Here is a 13,258-nt window from a genome sequence, read left to right as displayed (position 1 = left end):
CAGCAAATAACAGCAAATATTTTGGCAATAGTTCCCAAAACAGAAAGAGTTATCCGAATTTTGTCAGACAAGGAGAAAAAAAAAATTACATCTAATTGTTCAGTGTATCTAAATATCTGATTTCAACTGTGCTTATGGTGATGTTTGTGTTTGTGTGGGTTATGTCCCACTTGTTTCTGCTTCTTGCAGGCTTAATAAAGATGAATAGAAAATGCATCCAGAGTTTGTTACAAGTCAAACATGTGCATTCTTCCTCTGCGTAATCCTTTGTGTTGAGTGTTTGTGTGGGTGTGTCTCCCTCTGCAGGTGGGCTCAAGGGGGTTCAGTGTTAACATTCCCCACAAGTTCAGTATCCACAACTACAAGGTGCCTACCTTCTGTGACCACTGTGGCTCTCTGCTGTGGGGCCTCATGAGGCAGGGCCTGCAGTGTAAAGGTGAGTTTCATCTCAGCCACAAACTTACCATCTGAAAAAAGGCAACACTTTTCAATAAAATTCTAAATAAAAGCTTCACAGCAAACGCCAAGATCAAATCCTCAGCTTCAAAGGGAGTTGCAGTTTGCAGTAATTGAATTTTACTTTTAAAATTAATGAATATTTCATACAGAAATTTTATGTTTCGTATAAGTTGATTGATTTTGTGGCAAAAACAGGTTTTTTGCTATTTTTTAGAGAGTGCATAACTAAATCTCATGTCTAGTCCCAGATTTTGTACTTCAGGCGTCGTCAGTGTGGGCTTCATGAACAGTCAATCAGTTTCAGAGAACTGTCAGCACACATATGCCTGTCATAATGACACATTTTACTGGACACTAAATTGTCCCAGACATTGCGATAAACCATAATATTGTTGTTTTGAGACAATCTTCAAGCAATATAATGGTAAAGGCATAATAATGCAAGATCACATTCTGAAAAATGAATAAACTTTACATTTTAATGAAATTTTAACACTAAAACTGGAAGACATTTTAAATATTCAAAATAAACAACAGAAAAAAAACCAAATGTAGTGAATCATGAACTCTTTGTAAACATTGTCCTTCAAAAAAAGGGCTAGTTGAGACCAAAGCACAATCTAAAGACTTTTGTCATCCAGTTTTTGATAGAAAGAGAAAAACAACCAATCATGCAAATGAAAACGATTGAACTTGTTTTCATTTATCATGTAATTAATTGATTTACTGTTTATTGTGACAGGCCTAAGTACACACGTGTTAAATTATGTTTAGCAGTGGATTACTTCAGCTGAGAGATTTAATATGGATTATATTTAATTAATTTGAAGTTTTTAGAAGCTGATTTCAGAAAGGTCTCACATGCTGTGTAAATTTGTGATGGAACCATACATTTTAAAGGAGGCTAAAGGAGAAATTATACATTTGTAGTTTTTGGACAAGATGGAGGATACTGACAAAAACTAACCCTTGAGTTCCTGAAGGGAAACATTGTGAGGCAGCAGAGAATAAGTTCAGTGTTTCTGCAGCTGTTTACTGTTTAATTCATGTGCGATCATTCAAGTAGAAATACCCCATGATACAGACAAACATGTAAAGAGGTCTCAACAGATTGGGGATTATTTTAGTAATTAGTTATTCTATCGATTACTCTGACAGTGAATCATTTACTCGGATAAAAAAAAATAGTAACATTCTCCAGATTTCTCATTCCAACATGTGAAAAACAACTCTTTCTGCTTGTTTCAACATTAATAGCGTGTGGGGGGTTAATCTTTTGAGTAGTTTTTTATCTGTTAACATCAGACAAAGTGAGATGTAATTTTATCCAGTGCAGTTCTGCGCAATATTGTGCTGGACAGATGGGTTTAATTCAGTGTTCTGTTATGTGATGACTGGAGACAGGACCTCATCTAGCACCTCTAAAATGCGACAGGGAAATATTTATTTTTGGCAGGCATGCAATTAAAATAAGATGCGACACAGCATTTGCCAAGCGTTTTTTCAGCTGAAAAACTGTTTGGTTGGTGTCTTTTGGAGGGATGGCAGTTGCATATTGTAATGGGAGAAAAGTGTCTCTTTAACCATCTTTCGTCTATTCATGTCACACATTCTGTTGATGCCGGTGGCTGAACTAATGGACACTTTCTGAAAAAGCCAATCTGCATTTGGAGTTGGTGACAAGCAGAAAATGTGTTCTAAAGCTTAATGTTGATTAGGTAAAAATAACTGAATATTAGCTGATAAAATGAAACGGTTCATTACAGATATACCTCTTAGCCATGCTAAACAGTGTTGTGGTCAAGACCACCTAACCCGAGACCAAGACAAGACCAAGACCAGAGCATATCGAGACCGAGACAAGACCAAGACTTTTATGGTCCGAGACCAAGTCGAGACCAAGACCGAGGGAAGTTGAGACTGAGTCAAGACCAAGACCAGCGGCCCGCGCTAAATGACACGATAAAATGTGAAATATGATCAAAATTGCTTCTCAAATTGATCTGAAAGATCCATATTCTCATAAAAACACATAGATATTAAATACTTAATACATTTTACCAATATTAAAATGAAGTGCTTTCATCTTTGTGCTACAATCCGTGGTGGTCTCGTGCCACCTAAAACGATAACGCCCTGGGTGTTTGCCCATATAGCTCTTGTCAGAAACCATAACTGTCTGCACCATTAAACATAGCAATTGAGGGAATGCCCTGATGGTAAATAACGCTGAACTATGAACACTGACCAAGGAGCAACAAAGAAGTAACCAAGCACAAGGCACACACCGTGACAGTTTTCACCCTCTCTTCCGCTACATGAAGCCAGGTAGTCTTGACACCATGGCAGACATTACAGCTGCCACTTTGAATAAAAACAATCATAGAGCAATGTGCATGCTCTGCGTGCTCTTTCGTTCTTGTGTTTTATTTATTTGTTATTTAAAAAATATCAATGTACATGACTAAATAAAATAATGATAGTTACTACAGTGACCACAGTGTACGCAAAGCATTACAAGAACAATCTTTTCACAGTTGCGGTCTTGACTGGTCTTGAAATAAAATGCCGAGTCCTCAGCGCCCGAGACCGAGACAAGACCGAGACCAAAAGCGGTCGAGTCCGAGACGAGATCGAGACCATCAAAAAATGGTCTCAAGACCAATCTCGAATACTACAACACTGATGCTAAGAACATCACTGAATCATGTTTTTATGTGATCTATGTGTTTTTATGTTTATTTTCTGAAAGTTCAATACTCTACATGAACATACAGTGTTCTAGTGTCCGTGGCGTCCTGATGGATACGTGTTTTATGTGCATCCGACCTCTGACCTGTTTCCATGCTCCACAGCCGGCACCAGTCCAATATCGGAGCCAGAAAGCCTTTTTTCCAACAGATCAAACCTGACTTGCTTGCATGTCCTCCTGCTGTTTTCGCAGCGTGCAAGATGAACGTGCACCGGCGCTGTGAAAAGAATGTAGCTCCTAATTGTGGGGTGGACGCCCGAGGAATCGCCAAGGTGCTGGCTGACATGGGAGTCACACCTGAAAAAATCTCTAACACAGCACAGCGCAGGAGGAAGGTAACTGGATGCAAAGTGGCCTAAGCCTCCGCCATCATGACTAGAAATGATCTACTATTAAAACTGAAAAACTCTCCAGCTAAGTCCTGTCATTTAAAAATCTATTTGAGTGGTTTGGTTTCTTATATTTCTAATTATTCTTTTGCTTTTCCGTCACTATTATGCTTCATCAAACATATCTTATCACCAGACAAATTTGACCTGGGTAAATTAAATCCAAAGTGTGGGAATAAGCAATCAAATTTAACTGCATCTGTGTGAAAAACATTTCTCTTCCATTTTTAAGTCACAAATTAAATGTAATCAATCAAATTTTTTGACTGAGTTCAATTTCTTCACCTAAACCTGATTAAGTCCAGACCTGTAGAATCACAAAAAGACAACATGAAGTTGGGTAAAATCTCAAAAAGCAACAAAAAATGTCCTGATCTCAGGGAATCCAAGAGAAGATAAGAAACAATCCTACCAGTTTGGAAATAACCCAGAACAGCATCGGAGGTACTGGAGCACAAGGTCGACGTTCTTGACTCAACAATAAGAGAGACTGCAGCAAAGTTGGCATCTATGGAAGACGTTTGAGACAAAAACAGAACACAAAGGCACTTCTCACATTTCCAAAAAAAATCTTAATGATTCCCAAAGAGCTTTGGGAAAATATTTTGTTGACTAATAAAACAGAAATGTAACTTTTTGTAAGATAGGTGAAAGAACTTAACACAATCATTGTCTGGGGCTATTTTGCTTCTGGAGGAACATCCAACTGTAATAGCTGGAGGCCATTATTTGTTTGCTGTCTGTCAGAAAATCTTGAAGTCCAGGCCTCAGTTTGTGACCTGAAGCTCAAACGGATTTTGGTCATGCAGCAAAACAATGAACCAAACAACACCTGCAGGCCCACCTCAAAATGGCTTAAAAAACTAAATAAGTTTTTGTAATGGCCTCCAAATAGGACACAAGGTACTAGTTTTGTCCTCAAGGGGCAATTAGCTTTACGACGTAGGACAGAAAGGGTAAATATAAACAACTCAGAAGTTTTGAGCATCAAGCACATCTAAATTGCCCAGTGCTCCACATAAACTTTGAATGTAAACCAGACCCACCTGACGCTCAAAACTCATTTGGCGTGAACGCACCTTGACTCTATGTAGCAGTGCGCCACGTGCGCTACTGCTCTGCATTGAGTCAGGAATATCGGTGGTCAGGAAAATGACACAATCAAGCAAAGAATCTGAAAAAAGAATGCAATGCTTTACTATTAATTGTCAATGTTACAACAGCAAGATAACAAGGTCCAAGGGAATCACATTTCAAGGTCAGTAAAAAGTAAAATATATATGACAGAAAACAGGTATTTAAGTTAACTAATCAACCACCGATCACTTCTTAATGATCGCAAAATTAACGTTAAACCTGAAAATTCAAAGAACGTAAAACAGTAATGGACTGAATATTCTGCTTTGGAGTTCTTATTTTTTTGTGTGGAAAATATTTGTGTGTGTGCGTGTGTGTGTGTGTGTATGTGTGTGTGTTTTTTTAATGTTAATTCTTGACACACTTGAACTTAATCTCTGCTCTGTGGACTCGTGGAGCTGTTGTCTGTTGGTCGCCACGGCAACGGGTCCGGGCGTGTGATGTTCAGCTGACGACTGAGGAAAAAAGAAGAAGAATGCAACCACCCGTCTTTCTACGTTTTTTCTCCCCCTGGATCTAATTGCATCGTTTGTTCGTAGAATATGGTGATATTCAAAGCAATCATCAAGTAGGATGACATATTTCAGAAAGCATAGGAGCCAAAGTTTGATCCGTTTTAAACCATGCCTCCTGGAGTGGCAATTAAATTAAATTATTGGCCAATATAACAGAGAAATTTGCTTAGTCCTTCTCTTGTACCTTGACAGAACTGACAGAAACCAAACTATTTGTATATTTGTATCCATAGAAAATACACATTTTACCAACATCAGCACTTTTCTTAGCTTTAATTTAAGCCACATTTTATAGAAGTTGGATAAGAGATAATGTTGCTACCTCCATTTTTTGTGACAGGTTCCACTAGCATCACTGACATTAGAAAACGTTATGTGCTTTTCAGGACAGTATAGACGCAGGGCCAGCTGCAGAATTACAGGTGAGGCAGAAATAGACATGAAAATGAATTAAAACTTGTCTTATTGTATTATTTTACAGTACAGAAATATGTTTGCTACATTAAAGCACATCTGCTATGTGTAGTTCAGAAGTACAAGTTTAATAATCTGATGAGAAAGACTGAGTAAGTTATTTACTTGAAGTTGTTATTGTGTGCTAGGCTGGGACAAACCAAATTCCCCCCTATAGGCGATCAATAAAGTATAATTTTTATCTTATTTTTATGCTGGCCAGTTGAGGGACAGCTGTGCAGTCAGAATCACAAATGAAAAATACAAAGTTTGCACTAACAAGGATTAATTTGGCCAACACAGAAGCTGTTTATTCAGTTTATTTAAAATTCTTTAATAACATTTTAATGTTTACAGAATCTATTGTTGCTGGTGGTTTTAAACATAAAATCAGGTAATAAAAGGCAAATATATCATTGTGATAATTCTCCACATAAAATATTTCTGAATTTTGTAGCTGAGGATATATATATATATAGACCAATTCCATAAAATAGAATATGAAGGAAAAGATATTTTTTTTGTAATTCCTCCACCAAGTGAAAGACGTTAGATGACGGATGTTTAATACCTGCTAAAAGGTTATTATCAAAAATCACTTTTAATCTGACAAGCCTCCATCAGATCGTATATCCTAATTTATTAAATATGACTGTATGGCATTCACATTTAAGCTTTGGCCTTATTCTTAGCACAAAAAAATCTTTCCATAGCTGTGGGTGCATCAGCGCTGTCCCCACAAAGTGTCCCCACCAACTTGCAGCACAAAGTTACACCCCTGCCAGGAGTGATTTTGCCATCTCTCTGTGTTCCCAGTTGACCTCAGGGCAGGACGCTCCCCAGTCTCCGCCTGAGCTCTCTCAGACGGAGGACAACAGCTTCAGCCAGCCAGCTGTCCCCACCTCCCCCTCAGAGCAAGGTAACACTCTACTGCGCACGCACAAAAGGTTGAGGAAAAACGAGATTTGGGCTCATTGAAACCTTTCTAGGTGAGCTGCTGTAACAGGACACAGTTTTTAACATGCTAATAAACCAGTTAGAGGTTTTCATTTGATTCCAGCAACAATATTGTGGCTCATGTTGAGAAATAAGTACAGAGAGGTGTTTAGGGACATACAGGGACTAGACGTGAATTATCCCGCACCGCCCACAGACATTTGGTTGTCACAGTTAGTCATTATCACACTTTGCAAGCTGAGAAGTGGAAAGTTAACTTTCTCTTTGTGGAAGTAGTACTGCTTCTTTTTTTATTTGTTCATGAGCCACAAAGCTAAGAGCTTCGTCCAGTATATTAATAATAACAATAATAATAATAACTATGATAATAATAATTATAAAAAAATATATATATTATATAGGAAAGTGTGGGTTTAGAGGGATGTGCACAGTTTAAACCAGAGTCAGAAGTTAATATATACTGACTAATAATATTCACCTTTTTCCCCTCTTTGCCTGAAGTTAAATCAGAATAAGATTCTCTTGTTTTAGGTCAGTCGGAATCACCAAAATTATTTCTGTGTGCTAAATGCCACAACAATGAGAAAGAATATGTAAGAGATTTATTTGTTGATGTCTTCAAAATCAGAAGTTTACATACAAACGTCTGATTCCAACTGATTCCAACTGATTCCAACTGATTCCAACTGTAGCTTAAACAAAAAAGGAGGTAGGAAGGCAGGGTGTTTTTATTTTTGCTTATGTCTGATCAGTTTTTCTGATGACACCCACAGACTTGGCAGAGCTAACGCGCCTGCAGCAATCGCTGTCGCTCGACGAGCAGAGACCCCATCTCACATCTTCCTCCCCCACTCACTCCTCTTCCTCGACCACTCACTCCTCTTCCTCGACCTCCTTCACGGCGGCCAGGGAGAATGGACAGACCCAGAGGAGGACTCTGGAGGACTTTAACTTTATCAAAGTCCTCGGCAAAGGCAGCTTTGGCAAGGTGCGGCAGCGTGGAGGTGTTTGAGGGGGATGTTTGTTTGTTTACTGCTCATTGTGCTTCTAATAAAACAGTTTTTTTTAATTGATAGCACAGCAGCTGAGTGTTTCCTGCAGGTGTCCTTTCAGCTCTGCAGTGCATTGCAAGATGCTTGTGATATTTAATCAGCCGAATTTTGGGTTTCAGCTCATTGTGTTTTCTCCTTAACATGCAGATATTGTATTTTGAGGTTATGTCATTGTTTTATTAAGTGTTAAACAATAACAGCAAAATCATTTTCATTTTACAATCCAAATACATAAAATATGTTTCGTCTAGTTTCTAGTGTTAATATCTTAGTACACTGGAAATAAAACAAAACTAACTTACAAGTAACTTTTCAGCAAGACATAAGAGCTTGTTTCAAGTAAATAATTTCTTAATATTGATTTTAAAAAGTACCATTTCCGCTGGCAGATTATTTAATTTAAAATATGGGGAAAATGTCTTGTTACAAGTGAAATAATCTGCCAGTAGTAGAAAATTTTTTTAATCAATTTTCTGGGATTATCTACTATAATATATATAATCAACCGTATCTTGCTGAAAGTTACTTATATATTAGTTTTGTCTTATTTTAAATGCACTAAGGTATTTGCACTAAAATACTTAGATATAAGATTAAGATTTAAGCTTGTATGTTTTTGCAGTGTAAGCATCTGAAGACCAGAACCAGTGCGAAATCCAAGTAATTCTAAGATTACACTTACCAAAGCTGAAAAAGCGTCCAGTAATGGTAAAACTAAGTACACCCCTTGATTGAACCGTCTCCTTCTGAAGCAATAAATCTAAGTTGTTTTCCTTATGTCTTTATCGGTTTCTCACGTCATTTTTGGTGGATCATCGTTACAGCTTTGCTTCGGTTCACGGAGGTTTCCAGGCGTTTTTTTCTGCTCAGCTGTCTTTACTTTCTGCCCCGTATTTCAGTCAGGTTGAGTTCTAGCTGTAGATTTGATCCTCCGTTTGAAAGATTTGAAGTAACAACTTTAACTCTTGAACAGAGTTATGATTTTACTTTTTTTTTTTTTTTTTTATGCTGTAACCAGGTGATGTTGGCGGAGCTGAAGGGGGCAGATGACGTTTATGCCGTCAAAGTTTTGAAGAAAGATGTGATCCTTCAGGACGACGACGTAGACTGCACCATGACAGAAAAGCGCATCCTGGCCCTTGCCCGCCGCCACCCCTACCTCACCCAGCTCTACTGCTGCTTCCAGACGCGGGTAGGAGCGCAACGAAAGCCTCAAAGCTTTCAGGACTCACCTGCTTGTCTTTGTCTCATCCTCTTACGTCTCTGTTGTGTGCAGGATCGTTTATTCTTTGTGATGGAGTATGTGAACGGAGGAGACCTGATGTTCCAGATTCAGAGATCCAGGAAGTTTGATGAGCCTCGCTCGCGTTTCTACGCCGCCGAAGTCACGTCTGCTCTAATGTTTTTACATAGGAATGGAGTCATCTACCGGTAAATAATCCTAACCTGCACCATGAGGCTAAGAGATTCAATTTCATTTAAACTTTTATAATTTTGAGTGAAAGGGAGTTAAAAACGTCTTCCACCAGGCTTTCCCACTAAATGGTTCTGATAAGAATGTTACAGCAGGGCTTCCCAAACTTTTCCAAAATATCTAGGATTGTCCTGATCTGATATTCATGGTGAAAATTGGTCCAAAATCACCCAACAAAACGATTTCAACCTGGGTCTAAAATTGCCGATGTGAGCTCATCGTTAGAAGTGCTTAGTCTGCCCCAGCATTTCTTTAAGGACCTGGTCGGTTTTTCTCATATGTGTTGTTCTTTATTGTTCTCTGTTTGAGTAATATAACTTGACCAAACCTTTTTCTTACCATTCCACACTAAGGAAAGTATATATAATTTGTTATGACATTGTATCAGGCGAATACTCAAAGCTGTAATATCTGTATTGTGAAAAAGTTACATGTGGACACCCCTACACACATCATTCCCTTCAACCTGGGAACCATTACAAACCCACAGACAGTGCTACAAAGAAATATTGACTTTTAGAATGTTTCTTTCTCATTTTTATTTGCTTTTCAATGATTATTACATTTGTTTAGCATTCGTAAATGCTGCATCTCTCCTTCTGATTTCAGTTAGCCATGAGTTCTTTGGGTTTTTTGCTTGAGGAGCAAAACAGCTTGATAAGTTGCAAAGATGAACATGGCAAATAACATGTCAATAACTTATTAACTCTTATTTTATAGTAATGATTGAAAAACAGGTTAGATTTTATGACTTTTTTGCACATCTTCCCTCGAACTTTCTGAGGCGCCTCGTACGCCCCCTGGTGGCCGTCTCTTTGAAAAACACTAGTTCACGCAACGACTTCCCCGCCTGATCCCAACCTTTGGAGGAAGCAGATGGCTCTGACCCTCCCCCTCTGTCTGCATCCTGCTCTCACAGGGACCTGAAGTTGGATAACATCCTGCTAGATGCAGAGGGACACTGCAAGCTGGCAGACTTCGGTATGTGCAAGGAGGGCATCATGAACGGGGTGACCACCACCACCTTCTGCGGCACACCTGACTACATTGCTCCTGAGGTGAGCGACAGACTCAGACTTAAACAACAAATTATGGAAAATAAAAAAGCCAAGAAAGAAAAAATAGTCCTCTATGGGTTTATACTGTGTCTTGAAAATTACTAATATTAATAGTATTGTATTATTGTTATTTAATTTTAATATTTTTGAAATTTAATTTTGAAGAAACTATCATTTTCACTTTGAGAAGAGATAGGAGCCCCCCCTGTGCGTCAGTGCAGTCAGGCTGGGTGTGACTGAATGATTTGCAAACTGATGTTAAAATATTCAAATAAGTAGTTGGATGAACTAAGTTATTAGGAAAGTTATTTTTTGTTATTATGAAACTCTTTTGATTAAAGAAAAATGTCATTAGCAGTATTAACATTCACCTTTCAGATCTGATCAAATGAAGCTATCATGGAAGAAAATGATAAACAGTTAATTAAATAAAATGTAGGTAAAAAGGATTACAGGTTTATGCCCCGGGTGTTTGTTTGTCATCCTGATAGTGTGGTTCTGCTGGTTCTGCTGGTTTCAGATCCTGCAGGAACTTGAGTATGGAGCCTCTGTGGACTGGTGGGCTCTGGGGGTTCTGATGTACGAGATGATGGCCGGCCAGCCGCCGTTTGAGGCCGACAATGAAGACGACCTGTTTGAGTCGATTCTCCATGACGACGTCCTCTATCCCGTTTGGCTCAGCAAGGAGGCCGTGTCCATCCTCAAATCGGTGCGTTACAGCGGACATCCAACCATCCATCCAACCAAACATCCGATTAACCAACCGTACATCCAACCAAACATCCAATAAACCAACCATCTAAACAAACATCTGATTGACCAACCGTCAGTGGTGGAGAAAGTACTCAAAAAATTTACTTAAGTAGAAGTACAAATACACAGACAAAAATGTACTCAAGTAAAAGTAAAACTACCACATTAATATTTGTACTTAAGTAAAAGTAAAAAAGTACTGGCTTTTAAAAATACTTAAGTATTAAATGTAAAAGTACTTGCTGAATGGATTACCTAATCGCTAATATCATTAAGTGTTCCGATCGCATTTAATTTTAATACATCAGTAATTTGCCATTTAAATGAACAATGCCACAGATAAAGCATGTTTTTATCGTGTTTACTCTGTAACATAGTTTAGACTTAGATATGTGATTCTATACATCATAATTTCAGGGATGGAAACATCTTGTCTCCTGTCCAAACATAACATGAACTTCACTTTTTTTTGCCATTAGTGGCATTTATTTTTAAAGAAATCCAACAGAAAGGGGATGGAAAGAAGGTGGGTGGGAGAAGACAGGCAACCGAGGAGCCACGTAGCAGAGTTGTAGTCAAGACCACCTACCCAAGACCAAGTCAAGACCAGCACCCTGCGCTACATGACACAAAAAATTTACTTTTACCTATCAAAATTGCTTCTCAAATTGATTTGAAAGATCCACATTCCCATAAAACACCTAGATATTAAATACTTAGAGCTGAAATAAATTTAATCAGTAAAAATCCGTCTAGAAGAATTGGATCGTTCCTGAATATCATACCACTTTATTGCACTCTGGTACCAGCGTTGTCCCATATATGCGACACCTCAGTCAAAACCTCCACACAATAATTCAGCGCATGAGTGACAACTTTTTTTCATCGTGGATGCAACATGTGTCTCTGTACAGCTAGCTTTGCTAGCAACACGTCCACGGAGCTTACCTTTCTTTAAACTTTCCTTCCAAGTGATGCTAAAAGTTGGACGAAGTCCCCACCGTCTGTGAAAGCGAAGCGCTGCTGATTTTACATATCGCCATATCGATTTATGCAGCGCTATTATATTACTGACGATTAGACAGACATCTTCTCCTGCTCAGAGAAAACCACTGCGCATGTCTGGAGCTTCACGTGCGAGTAAAGGTGGAGGCGATGAGTGACAACAGACACGTAAATCACGTTATTGCTCGGATTTTACGGCGCAACCATAAGTCCCTGAACTTCACATTTTAATGGAAAAAAAGAGCAATGCAACTTGATTGTAACGAGTAACGCGACAGTTTTGTAGAAATGTAGTGAAGTAGAAAGTACAGATACATACTGTAAAATGTAGTGGAGTAAAAGTAGAAAGTATCCATTATTAAAGCTACTTAAGTAAAGTACAGATACACAAAAATTGTACTTAAGTACACCACTGCCAACCGTACATCCATCCAACCAAACATCCAATAAACCAACCATCCAACCAATAAACCAACCATCCATCCAACCAAACATCTAATAAACCAGCCATCTATCGATTCAACCATCCACCCATCTAAACAATAAACCAACCATCCATCCAGCCAAACATCCAACCAAACATCCGATTAACCAACCGTCCATCCATCCAACCAAACATCCAATAAACCAACCATCCATCCATCCATCCATCCATCCATCCATCCATCCATCCATCCATCCATCCATCCATCCATCCATCCATCCATCCATCCATCCATCCATCCATCCATCCATCCAATAAACCAACCAATAAACCAACCATCCATCCAACCAAACATCCAATAAGCCAACCCATCCCTTCATTCAACCATCCGACCAAGCATCCAATAAACCAACCATCAATCCATCCATCCAGCCAAACATCCAATAAACCATCCAACCAAAAATCCAATGAACCAACCTTCCATCCATCCAATAAACCAACCATCCATCCATCCATCCATCCATCCAATAAACCAAACATCCAATAAACCATCCGCTCGCCCGCCTCCAACATGTCCAGCTTATTTTCAGCTCATCGTTCGTCTTTGTTTTCAGTTCATGACGAAGAACCCGGCCAAGCGTCTGGGCTGCGTGGTGAGCCAGGGCTGTGAGGAGGCCATCAAGACCCACTCCTTCTTCAGGGAAATCGACTGGGTTCTACTGGAGCAGAGAAAAGTGAAACCACCATTCAAACCCCGGATTGTAAGAAACCCACACACTTAGAAACAAATTGATTTTATCTGTGAATGCACACAGCTGGCTTAATGTGGC

At 38.9% G+C, this 13,258-nt stretch overlaps 1 protein-coding gene across 1 annotated transcript in view; it reads left to right on the top strand.

Moving 5' to 3' along the window:
* The window catches only part of prkcea (protein kinase C, epsilon a), a 48,704-nt gene that overhangs the window by 31,650 nt on the left and 3,796 nt on the right, over positions 1 to 13,258 (top strand). Inside the window, exons 6-14 of the mRNA XM_081600609.1 lie at positions 307 to 436; positions 3,404 to 3,546; positions 6,522 to 6,624; positions 7,436 to 7,650; positions 8,733 to 8,906; positions 8,991 to 9,145; positions 10,108 to 10,246; positions 10,767 to 10,955; positions 13,043 to 13,189. Of these exons, the coding sequence (XP_081456735.1) occupies positions 307 to 436; positions 3,404 to 3,546; positions 6,522 to 6,624; positions 7,436 to 7,650; positions 8,733 to 8,906; positions 8,991 to 9,145; positions 10,108 to 10,246; positions 10,767 to 10,955; positions 13,043 to 13,189 (1,395 nt within the window). The remainder of the gene's footprint in view (positions 1 to 306; positions 437 to 3,403; positions 3,547 to 6,521; positions 6,625 to 7,435; positions 7,651 to 8,732; positions 8,907 to 8,990; positions 9,146 to 10,107; positions 10,247 to 10,766; positions 10,956 to 13,042; positions 13,190 to 13,258) is intronic.

Source organism: Poecilia reticulata, chromosome 19 (assembly GCF_904066995.2).
Source record: "Poecilia reticulata chromosome 19, P_reticulata-male-v2, whole genome shotgun sequence".
Taxonomy (NCBI): Eukaryota; Metazoa; Chordata; class Actinopteri; order Cyprinodontiformes; family Poeciliidae; genus Poecilia; species Poecilia reticulata.
This window is presented reverse-complemented; position numbering and strand designations above follow the sequence as displayed.